This window comes from Vidua chalybeata, chromosome Z, assembly GCF_026979565.1.
Source record: "Vidua chalybeata isolate OUT-0048 chromosome Z, bVidCha1 merged haplotype, whole genome shotgun sequence".
Classification (NCBI taxonomy): domain Eukaryota; kingdom Metazoa; phylum Chordata; class Aves; order Passeriformes; family Viduidae; genus Vidua; species Vidua chalybeata.
Genome location: NC_071570.1, coordinates 27,852,569 through 27,872,203, shown reverse-complemented (window position 1 = coordinate 27,872,203; position 19,635 = coordinate 27,852,569). Strand labels below are relative to the sequence as shown.

At 38.4% G+C, this 19,635-nt stretch overlaps 2 protein-coding genes across 3 annotated transcripts in view; one reads left to right on the top strand and one right to left on the bottom strand.

Moving 5' to 3' along the window:
• Window positions 1-639: 639 nt before the first annotated feature.
• LOC128781810 (betaine--homocysteine S-methyltransferase 1) lies at window positions 640-17,901 on the bottom strand. The gene is made up of 8 exons (XM_053931780.1): window positions 17,793-17,901; window positions 13,873-14,005; window positions 9,925-10,043; window positions 7,731-7,922; window positions 6,998-7,145; window positions 5,982-6,164; window positions 2,118-2,346; window positions 640-1,639 (listed from the first exon to the last, which is right to left on the bottom strand). The coding sequence occupies exons 1-8, from the start codon at window positions 17,829-17,831 to the stop codon at window positions 1,465-1,467; spliced, it is 1,218 nt and encodes a 405-aa protein (XP_053787755.1). The 5' UTR covers window positions 17,832-17,901; the 3' UTR covers window positions 640-1,464.
• The window catches only part of DMGDH (dimethylglycine dehydrogenase), a 47,336-nt gene continuing 45,589 nt past the window's right edge, over window positions 17,889-19,635 (top strand). Inside the window, exon 1 of one of the 2 annotated variants that reach the window (XM_053931778.1) lies at window positions 17,889-18,295. In XM_053931778.1, coding sequence (XP_053787753.1) covers window positions 18,219-18,295 — 77 coding nt within the window. In that variant the 5' untranslated portion in view covers window positions 17,889-18,218. The remainder of the gene's footprint in view (window positions 18,296-19,635) is intronic. The other variant, XM_053931777.1, reaches the window with a different exon arrangement.

The following is a 19,635-nucleotide window of genomic DNA, read 5'->3' as shown; positions in this document are numbered from 1 at the left end:
GTAACATTGAGAAGCACTTAGGAAGGAAGGGAGTTTATAAAGCATATAAAGTATATATATTTACATGGCTGCTTTCCAAATAATCTGCATTTTAAAATATCTGCTTTCTTGATTTGTCTGCTTTTGGCTTTCAGGCAAAATTTCTAGTATCTTAATGTTTTAAGCCTGGGGAACACAGGCTTAAACCTGTCTGCCAATAACAGTCTGAAAAGGATGTATGAAGTTTCTCATTGAAGTGTTGCATATGTGTTTCCTGAACTGCAGAATACAGCATGGATAGAAGCAAGGAAATAAGCTTATAAATAAAATGTAGTCTAACTATATCTTTCAACGCTAACTGTGAGAATGAGATTTTCATAAAGGGAGTTGCCTTAATGTAGGATGGATAAAAATTCACTCTAAGCAGAAATTGAAGTTGTGTGGTACTTCACAAAAATAAATTATGGAAATGTGTACTTTACAAGTTCTAAATATAGTGGTAGCCTCCTATGAAAACCTTATCTTGTTTGAAAACAAATCAGTGTTCAAATTTCCTAACCGAGTTTTTCATTTGTTAAAACTAAGATTGTAGAGTGAATCAATCAGCTAAAAAAAAAAATGTTGTATTACTTTTAAAATGAGATTTCCAGAAATCAGCTGTATCATTTGAAAATTATTTTTTTTACTGGAGATACAATATTCTTTTTGAGGTTTTACAATTTAAGGTGCGAAGATAATACAGTACTATTTCATTATATTATTTTTAATTTATTTGATGTTTCTTTAGATTGCAGAGTAATTTCTTAAGCCTTTTAATCCCCAGAAGAGTAAATCTTGTCTACATGGTACCTTAAGACAAAAACTGCCTACCTGCCATTTTTCTCTTCTAAAAGCTCTCTGCAGATAAGAAATTCCTGCAAGATCTCATTTTCCTTAGGTTTTGATTGCAATTATAAGATATATTTTTCAGTTTACTTTTGTTCTCTTGAAACCCAGAAAGTGATCACAAATAATTGGCAGTTTGTATGTTCCTGCACTAGTTCTCAGTCTCAAGGTCTGAGGAAGGTCCTCAAATTTTGAGGTCTGAGGAAGCTCCTATAATAACAAACTGAAAACAGACTTGGGAGTTGAAGTCCATTGACACTGTATTTATAGATGGCTTTTTCTTTTTTCACAGGTGAGTTGAGCCAGTTATTACTTCCCAGGTATTTCTGTGTCTACCCAGTTACAGGTACTCAGCTAACAGAAGCTTAATTTAATCCAAAATTACTTTTGACTGTGTATTCTCTAAACTATTTGTTCAGAAAAGGATTTTATTATCAAAGTTAGACATATTTACTATATAATCACATTTTTTCTGCATTTTGTCTCTTTCATTACATTTTAACTGATAAATCGACACAGTACTCATCTTCACAGATTTTCTTCTGAAGCATGAGATGGTCTGTAGATAAATCATTTTAAGATTTATATAACTGAAGTGGATTAGAACTTCTTTTTCTGGAAGAGCTCCTTCAGCTGTTGTTCAGTTGTTGCTTCTTTCTGTTGCATCAGCTCCTTGGCTCCTTTGGTCACTCCCCAGCCATCTGGCTTTGACATGCAAGGACAATATGGCCTGCCTGAAGCAGGCTTCAGATTCTCCCAGTATTCTTTTCTTGCCCTAAATAAAGAAAAAGAAACTCAGAGTTTTTTTCCCCAGCACCTCCTAATATTGAAGGAAATGTGACTTAAATGACAATTGCAAAGGGTCATCTAACTTGTAAAGGTGGACATTATATTAGAAGTATGAATGAAAATATTCAATTAAATACTACATGCTTTAAAAGTATCTTTCCGTCTTTGAAAGGAATACTCTAAGAAAGCCACCATAAGGAGCTGATATACAATATTCTGTCAGTTTTTCCTTTTCATTGTCATGAATTACATTCACAGGAGCTCTTCTACTTCTCCTTCACCCCTTTCCCTGCTCTTAGGTCAGCTTTAATTCTTGGAAATTATTAAACATAAAACATGTAATTCTAAACATAAAATGTTTACAGTAATATTTGGATGCCCATATCAGCTAAGCCAGTGTGCTCTGTGGAGCAATGTAGGACTTTGCAAAAGGTGTGTTGGATTTCCAGGTCAGATATACATACCTTGCTCTGACCCAGGGTTTGGTATGCATGCTCAGATTATCACCCCAGCTACCATGTTTCTCAGAAGCTTCTGGCAAAAATCCTCTTTCAGGAGCCAACTCCTCAGCTATTGCTCGGATATGATATGGCTCAAACCCACAGCAGCCTCCAATGAAACGAATTCCTAAGTCATAGGCCTTTCTTGCATATTTTTGAATGTCCCATCTGGTGGCAATTCTTGGCTCCAGACCTATAAACACATTCATATCTTAAGTTTCCACCATGGTCCATTCAATTTTTATCCTTTTTTTTTTTTTTGGTAAGAAATCATGTTGTTGAAACACTTGCACTCTGTTTGCAAAAGTGGTTGTCGATGTAGATGCATATGTTTGAACTGTCTGAGCTAGAATTGAAACTTTCAGAAGGCTAGCTTTCAGATTCTGCAGTGCTCTGCTGACCTGTGCTTTTAAGCATTTTTGGCCTTGCAAAACAGCACCTAATATCTTCTGAGGCTGATCATGTTTCCCATTCTGCAGAGTTCTCAGCTGAAGAATTGGAATACTTTCAATGCTACGGCTAAATTTCCTAATAAACAATAAATACCTGGGAAAACTGATTACCACACACTAATCTGTGAAAGGAGAAGGTATCAGCCTACTGGCATAGGAATAATCCTGCTTATTATTCCTCATAAATGCTTATTACACTTTTTTCCACAATCTGATACTGGCAGCCAGTTGGGATCTTAGCTATTTCTTAGCCCAACCCTTAGTTATAATCCCAGTCATGAGCAGCTTACTGCCTCAAAACACCTCATTCCTAGTGGAAAGTTCTGTATGTAGGTAAGTTAGAATGCCATCTTTATTTTGAACCCTTCTCTCTGATGCAAGTTTTGTTGAGCATTGTGATGGAATAACAAGAGCCAAGAGAGCAGACTACTGGAAGGAAAGCAATAAAAAGTGAAAAGAGCAAGGAAAAACACACCTCAAAGAACTGAAGGCACAAGAGTGGCATAAGTGGAAAGAAAAGAATGGGGACTGAAGAAGACACTTTAAAAAATAAAAATACAGAAATAAAAACCCCAAAGTCCTCCCACTTCATAATGCATGTGCACATCTGCAGGATGTGAACCAGCATGGTTATCATTTAAGTGCAGCATCATATCTGTGCACTGAACACTGCTGGGCAAAGCAGCTGTGGTTGAGGTAGTAAGACTCCAGCAACACAAAGGAGAGGTAGGATTGAAGAATGTCCCTATATCCTGTCCCGAAAATGCCTAACATGCAACAAGTTGATACAAAGCGGTTATACCCTAAGTCCATTTTGTAGTTGAGAATCGGGTTCACAAATAAAAAAGCAGAAGGAAGAGAGTTAAAGATTTTTATACAGAAAATTATTGGTCTCAGAGGGAAAGATGGGACAAAGGAAAAGTAGGTGGACTAATATGGCATGGAAAACTTTGATTAAGCATTTTAGAAAGCTGTTCAAATAAAAACAAGCTTTTGTACAGTGCTGAAGATATGATAGAAAACATCAGAAGTACAAATGCATGATTTCCTTTTCTTTCATATATAATTTAAAAATTAATGCAAAATTTATACAAATGATCAACAGTAAGAATGCATCATTGTGCACTCAGCTTACTCCTGTATAGGCAACTAAGCGTCAGGGGAACAGTATAGGTTGTTTCCTTGTCATCTCCATCACGCTGTCACAATCCATGTGACCTGATGAGACGCATTGATCTGATGGCAGATGAAGTAGCTAAGCTGCTCTCCATCATATTTGAAAAACTTGTGACAGTCCAGTGAAGTTCCTAGTGACTGGAAAAGGGGAAACATAACCCACACTTTTTAAAAGGCAAAAAATGAAAAGCCAGAGAAAGAGAGACCAGTCAGTCTTACAATGCCCAGAAAAACCTCAGATCAAATCCCCTGGAAGCTGTACTAAGGCACATGGAAAATGAAGATGTGATTGGTGGCAGTTTTACTTTGCAATGACTTTACTGAGGGCAAACCATGCCTACAAATTTGGTGGCCTCCTATGATGGGGTTACAGCATTGGTGGAGAAGAGAAGAATGATGAATGTCACCTTCCTGGACTTCCGCAAAGCATTTGATACTGTCCCACACACTGATCCTTGTCTTTAAAGTGGAGAGACACCTTCCCAAAACTGACTAACACTTTATTTATTTTTTCCATGTCTGTCAATGCAATACTTTTCTTGGCTTTATTTAGAATTAAATATCTCTAACTTAACAGTTCTTGATGAGGAAAAACTTTAACATGCTCCTAGATTTGTCCCCTCAATATATCTACCCTTGAGATAATTGGGTATGCTTTCAGTGACCAGGTCATTTCTTTCTAAAACATTGTCTTTATTGAACTGGTGATATTTCAGAGAAATTGCAGTAAAACAGAAGAGAAAACATAGAAAAATCAAAGAGTTCTACAGAAAAATAAATCCTTCTGGCATCTAATTGCTGGAGTTTGTAAATACAACATACCTAATGCTTCCCTAGAAATTTAGATCTTGTTGCCTTGTAGAGAGTATATGTACTCTTCAGATATCTAAATATCTCTGTTATTGCCTTCATGAAAACCAGGTAATTTGGTCACTTTAACAATGATTTACTGAAAAGATTATCTGCTGTCAAGCAATCAATTGCTACTTCAGGGTTTTGAAAACACTCACAGAGCCAGTCTTCACCAATTAATTATTCATGGAAATTCTAAATGCTGAGATGTCGTACAGATTGCTTATAGCACACAAGCCAAGAACCATAACAAACCAGAGTGAATCCTTCCATTCACTTGATTGCTTACTGCATCTGTTTGATTTTTTTTTTCTGCTTGCAATCAGAGGAACTATATGAAGGAATGAATACGATAAATGAGTTCCTAACACTTTTAAGCATCTTAGATATTTTCAGGACTCAGTCGTGTTATTACCATTTAATGAATGCCCCAGGCTTATGCTTTATTCTCTTTCCTTCATTTATGTAAAGAGAAGAATTAAAAAAAAAAAAACAACAAGCTTCCTGAAAATCACATCTACTTCTCAGTTTTTTTGCTGCAAATTCAAATTGTGAACACTTCAGGACCATTTATTCTGATCTTGAAAAGAAGGGTGTATATTATCTGAAAATGAAAGAATTTTCTAATCAGCCTTAAAATGTTTAAGTTGATTTTGCCTTTACGATACAGGGCAAAATACTCACATGAAAATAAGCTCTAAATACACAAGCCTTATATAAATATTAAATGGCTATCTCTTTCAGTTTTTGTAGAATTTCTCCTGAGCACACATGGAGACTTCCTCTCCAAACTGCTAATTTGTTAGCAATATTAAAGTTCCCTTTCTGGTGTCTCTCTAATGTCACATATATTAGACAGTCACACTTACAAGATTTAACTATTATGAGTGCAATAATAATGCTCCTATATCTGTTGTACTGCATTATACATTAAATCCTTACACAGGCAAACATAGGCCTTGTGGGATAGATAAATCCAGAAAAATGAGGTTTTTTGGTACATTTGCTGCTGCTCTTTGGACTGTTTACAGCAGTCCTGAACAGGGTTCTATAGCATGAGGAAGAATATTTTTAAAATTAATTTAGATTGTGGCATTTTAACTCTTTTCACTTACACATTGAGTTACATGCTGTGATACTACTGATGTATTCTCACTATGTGGATGATCTTTACTCCAATGTTACATTTTGATCTGTTTGGAAAATGCCAGACAGGATAACTAGGACTCATCATATTGAATAAAATTACACCTTGCAGCTTCAGCTGTACTAATAGCTGGGGGCAAAAAATAAGCCAGGAACAACCAATAGAGCAACACCACCAACAAAAAATATACCCTTGTCTTACCAAAGGGAAATTCTGGAAGATCAATAAACCCCTGTTTTCCGCAATCAGGCGTATGGAATGCAAGTGGCTGGCACATCAGGTGGGCTTTCAGTTTAGCAGCCTGCAAGCCCTCTTTCATCAGCCTCACAGTTTCGATGGAAGTTTCTGGATCAAAATGGCAGTTGACTCCAACTATAGAAGCACCTAGGAGGAGGAAAGTAATTTCAAATCACAACTCCCCAGGAAGTGGGAGATGAAAGTTCCACAGCACTCTAGAAGCAGTGCTGTCCATCTTCACATCAGTGTTATAAAAACAAGGCAGCTGTGCTACAGTCAGGCACAACTCTTCTGAGATTGATCATGCCATTTACATCTCAGCTGCACTCCTCTGTACCTTTCTAATGATGAATCACATCTTCTACCTTCCTACAGATGTATTTTTCTTACAGTGTTTAATCAGCGAAATCTGATTATATAAAGCCACATATGGAAACAGGTAGCAGGATCCTAACATAAGTTCTATGTTTGGATTTCAACTATAACTTGAAAGGAAAAGAGCAGTTCAGAATAAATATGTAAACCTGTGTATCTTGGCCCATCATGCCCTTCCCCTTGTTCTGTAGAAAACAGCCTTCCATAGGCAATATTATTAATTATTTAATTCTCTTAATTCTCTCATCTTGAGCTTGAACTGTGTGCAAAAACAAGAACAGAGAATCAAAGGCAGCTTTGTGTTTGGGATGGGTCTGCAATGAAATTTGAGTAGGTTTAGGATTTTGCTGTATTCAGTATCAGTTTTCTATGGCTATTGCTTTACCCGTTTCATACGAATAATCAAGGACTTCATAGCTCTATTTCCATATGTTTTTACAAGACTGTTCTGGTAAAGTACATACAAAAACTTTTCTACAGAGTCAAAACGCCTATCAGATACAACTGGGAAGCTACCTACTTGACATACACATCTATTTATTTCAATAATTAGGGACTTTTCTTTGTTTCATACTTTCAAAGGGCGCATTAAAACAGATTCTTACCAGCCTTTACTAGCTGGACAGCACATTGTCCAGGGGACACTCCATGCATGTCTCCTTCTGGACCAATGCACATCGTAGCTGCAACTGGCTTTCCAGATTCTTTTAGAACTTCAACTGCCCAGACAGCCTCTTCAACATGTTCAAAATACTGAAAAAAATTAAAACTAGGCTATTTTGTTTCTCAGCAAAGAAATATAAAAATATTTATCCAGACCCCAAATTCACCATCAATACAATGATTTAATTATTTTCTGATTTATACTAACAATTGAGTTTACTGGCCGCACAGTTAAAAAAGGATTTTTAAAAGTGAGTAAAAATCAATTAGAATCAATGATGCTTTTGTTTCAGAACAAGACTGGCCATAGCGGGGGTTAATCAAGGATTAACCCAAGACCTATAGTCACCTAAAAAGGTCATCTTAGGTTGCTTTCCATGTAGTGGAAGAAATACAGATTAGTCAAGATCCCACCAACATTTTCTCATTTTCTCTTTGTATCAGTACAGAATTCTAGTTGACTTGGGTAGAAATTGTGGTTCAAAGATCCTATTCTAGAACACCTGCAGATGTTGGTGGACATTTACAAAAATACCTGATATTACTGAGATAAAAGCACAGCAGAAAATTTTGAAGAAGGTAGCAACATGTAGTGATAGTTCCTAAAGTAGACTAGACATCTTAAAAGTTAACACTTTGCCAGTTGAAGGCACATACTTATTTTTACAGATTTACCTCTGCAATTAGGAAGTCCACATTCTTCTTCACAAAGACTTCCAGTTGCTTTTGAAAGGCTGCTTTAACCTCTGTTTTATCCTTGCAGCTTAAGTAAGATGGTGTCTGACTGACTCCTCCAGCCACTAAAGCATCACCTTCATTAGCCACTTCTCTCGCAATGTCACAAGCAGCTTCATTCACTTTGTGGCACTGTGTGAATACAGAATCTGTTAGTTTTATCTTACCAGAGGTATGCAGAACCCTAGAAGAACAAAAATAGTCAAAAGTCCATAATGGCTTTTCATATTCTTGTTAAATTTAACTAAATGCAATTTAAATCAAATGGATTTTTAGAGTAACATTGATTAGGAAGATAAAATTCTTTCAAACAACAAAAAAATTAGGAAAATAATTTCTTGCCGCCTCTAAGTTATCATATTATCAAATACTACAAAATACATTACCTTTAGTAGATCTTACACAAATAGCCTATAAAAAACAAGTGTTTGGTGTGAAGTGGAATTTTCTTTGCCTCTTAGAAAATTAGTTAGTTACATCTAAGCATATGTTTTCATTCTGAAATTTGTGAATGGAAAAGAAAACATATGAGAATTTCAACTTTTCTTTTTTAAAATGTACTTTATTGTTCTGATAATTAACACCTCCCACCCCGATATAATATTTGTATAGGGTTTAAAGACGTTTTTAAAAAGATATCATTAATTATGTGATAATAAAATTGCCAACTTAAAGAAAGAGGAAAATATTGCTAATTAATCACCAAGACTGGAAGTCATATTCCTTCTATATCTAAATTGGGATGACCAGAACAGCTTTTCAAAAGGAGGTTAAACTGAGAAAAAAAAAAGATCTGGGAAAAATAATCAATATTTGTGGTATTTAACATGTATGGTTTATAGCGGATTTCTCTGCAGTCCATAGATTATTTAGAAGTCTATAAGTCCATAATCTTATCTCAAAAGAAGAGAAGATTACATGGCTGCCTCAAAAAATCCAGCTGATTTTTAAAGCTGTTGCTGACAGATCGTCTTCCATTTGCACTTGTGCATAGCTACATGTTTGGGTACTCTGCAAGGTGGAGCCATAAATTAGTTAAATCCTGAAGGAACCTGATTCTAGAACTGGCAAGAAATAAATTTTGAGAGGTTTGATGTAATGTAATCCAAATACCAGGTGCTCTCCAGCCTTTATAAGTTTGCATGTCAGCAAGAACTGAAGCATGACTTGTTCCAGGGTTACTGTGTTTCTGGGACTACCACTTCAGACATATCAACGTTGCATCTACTGAAGGTAAAAGGTTACAGCATTTCAGAGAAAATTTGGTCATATGACATTTTGGTATGAACTCAATTAAACCTCAGTTTTCCTACTGTCCAGATTGTTCTAATTTCTGACTGAGGATATCTTCACAGATACAGCTATTCCTTCCTCCCTGAGCCCTGGAGAATTTTCTCTAGTTTGCAGAAAATAGAATGTACAGTAGGACCAAAGGAACAGGATCAGAGAAACCACTCAACACTAAACATTCTAGTCTCAAAGGTACTATATAGAAATGTTTGGCCAAGAATTCCTTGGGCCTGTGTCTAGTAAACACACCCAGCATCCTACAATTCCTCAATGTAGGGAGTAAGAAAACACTGACATGGTACTTCTGCTGATGTAAAAAATTACCTTCACACAAGAGAAGGGGAATATTGGATACAGTGTATAGCTTGGATTATTTTAGTTGCTACTTAATGAAGGTGTGGTTCTAAAAACATTTTGTTCTCATTAGCTACTCATTATTCTTTAAGATTCTTCACCATTTTTACAGTTCATTCATTTCTCTGGATGTTAAAACATCTCTGTTTTTTTACTAGTTTTGCTGTCTCTGCATTTAGTACTCCCTATAATCTTTGTATCTAAACTCCAGTGAACCATTCTCCTCAGATAAAAATACAGAAAAAATACAATGTGGCCATTCTCCTTCCTCTCGTCATCCTTTCCCCATTTTCTGTTTGCTTTTTATTTTGGTTTGGGGTTTTTTGTCACTTCACCTTGCTTTTTTGCCATTTCAGACTCTGAAATTCCATCATCTCATTCTCTGGTCCTCAAATATAGCCAAAACTGTTACAACAAACTTGCTAATCTCTTTGCCAAACATTTTGAAATTGATCAACTTATTTTGTATCTCCAAAACTACTTTACTCACACTTATTTTCTCAGCTACATAATTGCCCCTGTTCTCTAGTTTGTCCTCACTGGCATAAAAGGTGAAGGTCTGCAGAACATTGGATCCAGCTCTGAGGAATTCTCGGTGAAGCTGACGAACTGCAAATTAAGAGACAAAGTTATTACTGTGTTATCCCCAAATCCAGTGTTTATTGATGCAATGTTACCGTAAAATAAATGACATTGTGTTTACTAGAAGTCCCATTATGAGAAATTAGAAGCAGTACCCAAGTCTGCATAGAATTTCTTTCTTCTCACCATCAAAACATTGGGAGGAAAAATTTCTTCTTCATTTTTTTCTGCTAAGAATGATTCAAGATTTCTATACGGTTTAGCAGATTCAGTTTTGCCTGCCACCTTGACTATCCTCTATTCTCTGCAGTCCTTCAGATCTCCCAGTTATAGGGCTTTATAGAGCTTTTTATAGTGATTTAGGAAGGGATAACGGATGTCTGACAAAAGAACATGAAAGCATAACAAGGAATACCAGACAAAAGGCACTTCAACTGAAAAAGCTTTCTTCTCTTAGCTTCTGTATTATGAAGAAGAAAACAGAAGAAAATATCATAGCTACAAATTAAGCAACAAGATTATAATTATATGGAAGAATAGTGTTTCATTGCTTCCTCTATTTTGCATTTTGGAGTTTCCACCCGCCCCCCGCAAATGAAGTTTAAAAATAGTATAGTCAGCCAAAACCAAAGCTCTATTTTGCTAAATACATCCTTACTTAAAAGAAGATTTGTTCCTCCAGAAAAGTGACTCACAGCACAGAATTAATTCTTCCCATATGTCTTCACATGATGATTTTACTACATAGACAAAAACCCTTTTAAAGGGAAGGTAACCATTACTTTCAATAGACAAATTTCCTACATTAAGACTTTGTGAAAAGGCTCTGTAATGGTAGTCGTGCCTTTCTGGCTGTAAGCAGTACACTGCAATTTCCACAGCCGCAACAGAACAGGATCTGTTAATTGATTTTATATACATACCCACAGAATAATAATTACAATAACTACTAGAATGCTACTGATCATGTAAAACAGAGTTAAATGCTTAACATTTTATAGCAAATACAGGAGTTCCTTACTTACTGTACACAAGATCCTTATTACCTACATACACAAGAGCACTGCATCTATGGCAGATGTTCAGAAAGGTTTTCCGAAGTTTATCACAACTCATTGTCTACAGACACAGTTTGTGTCACTAAGAAAATAAACAAGTTTGTCATGAGAATAAAATTACTCCCATAGGTTGGATGAAAAATAGCTTTCTACATCAGAGAAGCTCAAAGAGCATCTTGTGTTGCTAGATTTAACGTGCATACATGCAAGCATGTCTGCTTTCAGTGAAGGATCGGTGTAGTGTCACTTGCTTTTCTCTACTGGTACAGTATTTTATTTCTAGTTGCCGCCTTGGGTAACTACAAAGTGCTTCTTTTCTTACTACACAGGTGATTTAACACAGTGTTTCTTTGCCCAGCAGTCACAAAAGTATTTCCAGGAACATAGGTTATAGCAGAGCTACTGTTCAAAAAGTTCTTGGAATCTTCCTGAACGCCTGGAATCAAATTTCATTTTCACATCTTTATGAAGAGACAAAAAAGTTGTAGTGCTGGGAGTATTCTTTTTTCCTACATCATGACCATAGGCCACTGAACCCAAATAAAAGGACTGTCTCTGTATGTTTCTAGTGGATGTTTTTATTTTCCTGAATGAGGAAGCATTGATGAAAACTGGTCAGAAAATAAGAAAAGAGAAAAAAAATCTACAAATATTTTCACAAACGTTTTATGACATTTTGATAGTAGATCATTCATAGAAGAATGCCTGGGATTTGTGTGAATATGGATGGTGACGTAAGTAGGAAAATGAAATATTATCTAACACATGTGATTAAGGAACTCCATAGCCCAAAATACCAGGTTTGTGAATAGGAGACATAGGATGCACTTTGAGGTAAACAATAGTGTTGTATCAGCCTGAATCTCATTCAACCTCAGGCAAATAGGCTTTACCAGTAGAATACATTGTTGTTTTTATCAAACCCACAGCACTATGCAATATCAAAAACCTAAACCAGTCTGTAGTTTACTTGTATGACTTCCAGCATGTTTCCTCCAGCATTTGAGAAATGGGAATAACACGAGGCTAAATCATTATTAATAATTTGATGTGTTTTAGGAATCAGATGTGTAACACCAATTTTTCATTTTAATCCATCATGAGTTGGACATTTCATAAAAGACACAGACATAAGCTGTGAGGAGATAGGAGCAATAAGCATCCATGCATATGGCTCACTACAGAGCATATCAGAGCATTTCTTCTGTCTCAGAAGAAAAATATAGATCTCCTAATTTCTACAATTACCAGTCTGGCAAATCTCCTTTTTTGTAATACAGTTAATGGCCTTGAAATCTTTTTTTTTTTTTTTTCTTTTATTCCTTGCTGCCTTCTCAGAACTTCCTTCCTTTTCCTTTCCTTATAAAGAAAAGAAGCTCTGGTAGCTGTATGGTTTTTACACCCTCTGTCTCCACCAGTTGCTCCTTGTGTTCTAATACATCTGCTGTTAAAGTAACGTGACCCTTGAGTGAGCAGGAGCAAAAGCGTGGAGGGAAAGCAGCCCCATTGTACAAAAAGAAATTAACAGATTTGCCCTGAAGGGTGGAGTTATAAATAGCCTATAAGAGACATGTGCAGGGTGTGGAGGGCTTTTGAGGTGTAAAAATAACAAGCAAAGGGGAAAGAAAGAGCACGGAACAAGTGCTATGAGCTGTAAGATGGAACATGCAGGGGCAGCCAGAGGTAGACATGGAGAGAAATAGAGAGATGATGGAATGTCTCTTTGGGAGATGAGAGTCAGCAAATTAGGTCATCAATCCTTAAACCTTTCCTGAACCTCTGCATTATCTAAAGCTGCCTGTAACCCTAAATTAGAGATGCTAAGTGACACATAAGTGACATTTGAAGGGTGAGAAAGATTAAGCTGAATAAATAGGTGAAGTGTACAAAGTGATGTAACAGAGAGAACTAAGATATCTCTGTACTACTCCTCTTCCTTCTTCTCCTGTATAGCAGAAATAACTAACTTGGAAAACACTAAGAAGAAAGAAATTTTTTTCCTCAGGATATTCTGAATTGACTTGTGGGATTAACTGCACATCATATTATTAGGGCAAATGCTTTCCTGTAATGAAGCATGCATAAATAGATAATACCATCTGCTTTTGCACGATTTATGTTAAACACTACAGTCTTTACACTGGGAAGCATAGAATGGTTGGTCATTTTTTCTCTGTCCACTTCAAGAGAGTTATTCTGTTAAATGTTTATTGCAATTTTTAGGTTCCTATCAGGTTTTTCATTCCCCATTTTACAGTGGAGCCAGAAACATTAAATATTCCATTACAATGTTTATCAAAAACTGCCATATCTCTGAAAGAATTAATTTATATTTATAAACTAAAATAGTTTTTTTTAATTAATGACTAGAACAAAACAGATAGTTAACTGCAGAATTACTTTTCATAAGGTATTTTAAATGACAAGCTTTAAATGATCAGCATAAGAAAAGACTGGACAAATCCATGAGAGAGATGTTATTAAACACAAATATAACTACATCTGCATGAAAAAGTCCCTGAGATGCAAGTTACTGAAAACTAGGAGATCATTCTGAAGAGGTATCAGTATATGTTTGCACTACTTGTATTCTTACAGAACCAGCTTGTTTTGGCCAGTGTTAGAGCAAGTAAAACAGGCAAGATGAGCTGGTTTTAGGCTGTTCTTAATGTAATTCTACAGTGTCAAGGAACACTTGTATTTAAAAATGTATTATGAGTTCCTATATGTATATTATTTAGCCAAAAATGTCATTGTTTACACTCACTATAGGAATATCATTTCCCAGTAAAACTGACCTGCTTCTGGGTGTTCCACAGTTGCTTCAGGAGTCCAAGGCCCAGCTTTTACATATCCCCTCTTTTCAAGAGCAAAGACAAATCCCCCATCTCCAATCACAATTTCTCCAGCATCCAAGCGTTCTAGAATACCCTGGAGAAAGCATGAGGGCAGGTTAACAATTACAGTTTTTCAATTTGGTGGCTATTTTCTGTATTTGCAAGGCAGACATAAATATCTGTGAGCTAGCAGAAATATTTTTGCCACAATAATAAAAAGTAATAAATTTCCTTTGTAAAATTCTAATTAAAGAATGGTAGATGTGCTCTTTTGCAGCATAAGGCTTTAATATACACACATATATTATGTGTGCATAATAACTCATTAGTCAGTTATATTGTATTCCAGAGATACTGTTTCCAGAACTGTAACTAGGTGGTCCAGTTCTGTTCCTATGAAAGTAATATGCCATCTCAAATTCTCCTGTAAAATACATGAGAAAGTTCTTAAATAAGACATTAGTACCACTGATCTCTTTATTAGCTCATCTGCTCTCTAGCTTCCAATGCCACCTTCACAGAGCCTTACCACAAGCAGCTTGTGACTCCAGATGGCAGAACAGGCATCACAGAAAAGTAAGCATGCAATTGTTTCCTACCAAACAATGCACATCTCAGAAAGCTGACTTGCAGTTTCTGACAATCTTTCCACAGGCCAGGGTCTGCTTACTCAGATTTACAAAATGAAAGAAAATCCTATTTGTTTTGCACAGCCCTGAAATGTTTTAGAGTTTTAGAGTGCCAAATTACAAACCTTACAAAACCCTATGCAAGATTAACCTTGCCTCTCTCTTGAATTCCAGGCTAATGTAAGGAAAGTGGCAATTATCTTTTTTGAAAAACTGAAAAATATGAGAAAAAATAGTGTCTTCTCCTAAAATATATTGCATTTTTATTCCCTTAATTGCTTCATTGACTTGTTCAAAACTTCTAAAAAGTACCTACTATTAGAGTAGGATTGATTTCTACTACTGGATGGCAACCATAATTCCATCTATATTAAAAAGTGGTTGAATGAAGACTACATATATGAAGGTAGTGAGTACAGGATAAGAATTATTCAAGGGTAAGACTGAATTTTTCATCCATAGTTTTCTTCATTTCAACAGAAGAAGTTTGAGGGAATAAGAAAAAGAAAAGCCTTATGGAGATAGATTTGAATGTGATTTTCATGCTGATTGGACAGGTTTTTTTACAATTACTCTTAAAACTTCAGTTATTCGCTTTCTTGATAATTTCCTTTTCATTAATACAATTCTCTCATGCCATATATCCAACAAAGACAAACACGACGTCTCAGCACTGCTGTTTAGGCAGAACAAGAACAAGGCCTTTCCAGCAGTAAGGAGGAGTGTGTCAGCTGTGCCAGTTTCAGAACAACACACAGCAGCATAAGGCTCATTGGAGGCTACAAAGCCTGGCTGAGAGCATCACCTACTTTGGCTGAGGCATTGGCATTGCAGCAAAATGGCAAGACTGGTCTGTACACTGCTGCTGTGCAGAGCTTTGCCAAGTGCTGGCCTGTAAATCTCTGCATCAGATTCCATTGCATACTATGGACTTGCCAAAATATTGAGCCCATTAACTTTAAAACTTCAACAAAGTGTGCAAGTTTTTATATTTGTTTCCACAGAACCAGGGAGAAACAATTTTAGAGTAAATGTCAGGAGGTTTTGTAAAGATTGTGCTTGCAATAAACTAACTTTCATTTGTAAAGAATGTCTCAAATAGGGTCAGCAAAAGCTCACTGCTTGAGTCCATGCTGCTTCTGTCTGCCAAAGAATTTTTTGTAGATGAATCCTGCTTCAGAAATTTGATATGTAGAGAATAGGCGTGCAGAAGAAAAATAAATCTTTAACATAAAGGCAGCCTCAGTTGTTGTTTTTTAACTGAGCATTGAGTAATAGACACAAAATAATATATAGGTATTATATTTATTATTATATTATGTATTTAAATGTACTACAACAGAACATTCTTTTAACAAGTCACTTCTAGTATTTAATAGCAGTTTTTCTTCACATTTCTGTTTCTTTCTGAAGTGCAAATCTTCACTTTTGACACACAGATGCAACATAAGCCATGTTTGAATAGACCACGGCACTTTAACATATTGTGATATATTAAGTCTAGCACCAAGGTATCTAATGGCAGGAGAGATAAATACAAAGGACAAAATACTTAATAAAACCTTAGTTTGTCAGTTCAGGTTGGATTCAAATGGAAATAACCTTTTTGCCTTCATTTGCCTTCATAAACTTCATTATAGGTCTGATATCTTCTCTTCATACCATTTTTACTTTATATACTGTGCAAAATACCACCTATTTAACCACCATATAGCTAACTGAAGTTCAGCACACCAACATGTTTTGTTCAGAGACCTACAGCTGTGCGCTTATATCTAATCCAGATCAATATTGTACTGTCAGGTGATCTGGGAGGAGACAAAAAATGTGTTAAATTACAAAAAACAGTGTGTGTAAAAAGCTATCCATGGCTTTTTTGAGCCGTCTTTTCCTGCTTTACTTTTGCTACTATGAATGAAGTTGCACCACATGGTCCCTACACCTATACATGGAAAGTGTGAGTGCAAGTGCCTCTATGAAGATATTCCTACTACCATCTTTAGGCATGTAACTGTACTGTGTAAGTGAAAAGCCTGCTTGGTCAACCTATAACCCACTTTTTCATCAGTGGAGAGAAAATAAATCTTGAAACAACTATTCACATTTCAAGCCTTCAAGAGAAGTCCACTAGCTTGTAGGAGGAATTTAGGACAGTTTTCTTCTGCTAGGTGTTGGTATTAGGTGGTGTATACCAAAATATAAAAAGCAGAACAAATACCACATAGCTTCTTCTTTCATAATCAATCTACCTGCAGGACCTAGAGCTCATAGACTTTTTCCCATATCTTTCTGCTCTTTTGCTCTACACATAAAAATTAGTAAAACCCATTCTGAGAAGGATGTGTCCTACTAATGGCAATAGTGTTCTTTAAATGGAAGACAGAATATATGATTCTGCTGACCTTGTCAAGCAGCAGCACAGGGTACCAGTTCTGATATACATCAGAGAGTTTGCCTTAGATATTGCTCATAGCTTTGCCTTAATGGCCTGAATGGCTGGTGCCTAGATAACCTTTTATACTGGCTTATTTCTTTAGCTACATAGGGAAGCAGTGGGCATGCATACATAGGAGTCTGGGTTGATATGATAAACACCAGTCATATTAATCAAGGGGTGAGCAATCTGCACCATTTAAACAGAGCAGGTAGGATGCTAGAGATAGAAATCGCATCCAATGACAGTTTATCCTTAAAATATTTACTATTTTAATTTGTAGTGTGTTGCAAGTCCTGCTTAATTCGTGTATCAAATAATATTACGCTAAATGGTTTTGTACTGTGGTGGCTCCACTCTATGCGTTCAGAGAAACAAAGATTATGTGGGCTGTGACTGCGTTGAGATCAATCCAATTTATCTGTCTCATAACGAGGTCCAAATATCCTTAACGTCTCGATGCTGAACAGGTACAATTACAATGGCTTTATTTTAGGTTTCCACAAGATCGCCTTACCTGTGGAGATACCGAGTACCTTAGAGGGAGGTTAACCGGCGAGGGTCGCGGGTTGTGCCAGTCAAGAAGCAGTTCCCCTGCAGAGCCCGCGGACACGACCGTGCGGAGGCGGGAGAGGCGGCCGGGAGCTCTGCCCTGTGTCAGGCTCCCGGCGCGGGGCTGCTCCTCCGCACCGCCCGGTCCCGCTGCGGCAACGCCCGCCCGCGGCGGGCGGCGGAGAGCACCGCGACGGGGGCACGGCTCCCGTACCTACGGGGAGCAGCGGCCGGGTCTGCGCGAGGGAGGGAGACAGGAGATTTACCCTTTTGCCCTGTTTCGCAGTCTTCCTGATCGGCAGCATCTTCCTCGCCCAGGGACGCTCGCTGCACAGCTATGCCCGACGGCTCAGCGCGATCCTCGGCTCGGTTGGCTCTCCGGCCGCACGTTTATAGCCCCAGGAGGAGGCGGGACGCTGTCGGCAGCGGTGCGGGCGGTACCCCCGCCCGACCCGGCCCCTGACACCACGGGGCGCTCTGGTTCGGCCGGGGCAACCCCGCTCCCTCCCTCCCGCCGCCCCGCCCGGCCCGAGGTCCGGAGGCGCCCGGCTGCCGCCGCGGCTGCCCCCTGCTCCAAGGGGCGGTCCGGCGCCTTCCTCCGGGAGGGCCGGGCTCGGCGGGGCAGGGACGGGTCGGGACGCGGCGGAGAGCGGCGCGGAATTAGTGCTCTCCATCCTTGCTGCGTGTGCGGGATGAGCGCGGTGCTGCGGGGAGCCCTGCGGCGGCTGCAGCCCCCGCACCGGCCCGGGCCCCTCGGCGCCCAGGGGCGGTGAGTGCGGGCCGGGCCGGGCCGGGCCGGGCGGGGGGCGCGGGAAGAGGGGCCGGTCGCTGTCGCGGCCGTCCGCGCGTGGCTCCGCGCCGCTGCTGTCCGGGATGCGCAGAGAGGAGCTGGTGACGGGAGCCAGCTCCGGCTGCTGGGCTGCGGCGCTCCACCGTCGGCCGGCTGGGGCACCTATGGCCAGGAGGTGCTTCTCTGCGCCTCGCATTGCTGCGCCATAGCCGGAACCAGCCCGGGGTGCGTTGCTGACCTGGTGTAGCGAGGTCCCTTCTGTTGTCTTCTGGGCCATACCGATAAGCAAATAATGACCGATTTTAACTGGCACGATCAAACATCTGGGTGACCTGTTTAGTTCACTGGGAAGGTGAACCCCGGATTCTTGCCAGGCTCCAGGGCAAAGGTTTGAAAAAAGCTGAAAGGCACATGAGGAGATTTCAAATCCACAGCATAAAAGAACAATAAGAAAATAATTTATGCTTGACCTTGTTTACCATGTGCCTCAAAATTCAGTAGAGAAGCTGGTGTGTTGCACATCTTGCTGTTAAACAGCTTACTGTTAACTTGCAAAAATTAATGTGTAATCAGAAAAAAGAACCCATGCATGTGTGTGGTGCGCAGAACACCTGTGATGTCCTGTGCTCCCACTTATTTTGCTTTTCATTCGCCACCACTTATTGTATAAGTGTGGTACATGTTCCACCTGCAATTGCATTTAAAATGTTATAAGATCTCCATTCATAAGACATAAAACTAGTAGCCTTTATTTCTGAGTGGAAGATGTAGAAGACTAGTTATACATTAGAAAGTCTGTTGCCAGAGGAGTTGAAAGTGTACCAGGAGAGGAGAGATAAACTTGCGTATAGATTAACTGAAGAGAAAGATACTGTTGTTTTATGGTAGTCTGTACTGCTACTGTAATAACATGTGCTACTTTGTCTCACATTCAAAAAAATTACTTCTTAAAAATTTGTGATAAATTTCCACATGTAGCTTGCTGCTTGGCTGTCTGTGGATGAGGCAGTAGACAGGAGGATCACTTGACTTGCAGAAGAATAGGGCTGCTTATGTTCTGGTTTATGATGAACTCAAGTAGTTATGAAAGTACAGTGTGGAGCAGCAGGTGTGGACCATTGACAAAAACCTGTTTCTATAATGTTTTGTCTTAAGCAAAGTAGGAGATGCCAACTCTGAGAATGGCTCAGTTGTTTAGAGCATGGTGCAAATAACACCAGGGTTGTGAATTCAATCTCTACATGGGCCATTCATTTAGAAGTTGGACTTGATGATCATTATGGGTACCTTCCAACTCAGTGAATCTGTGAACATGGCAA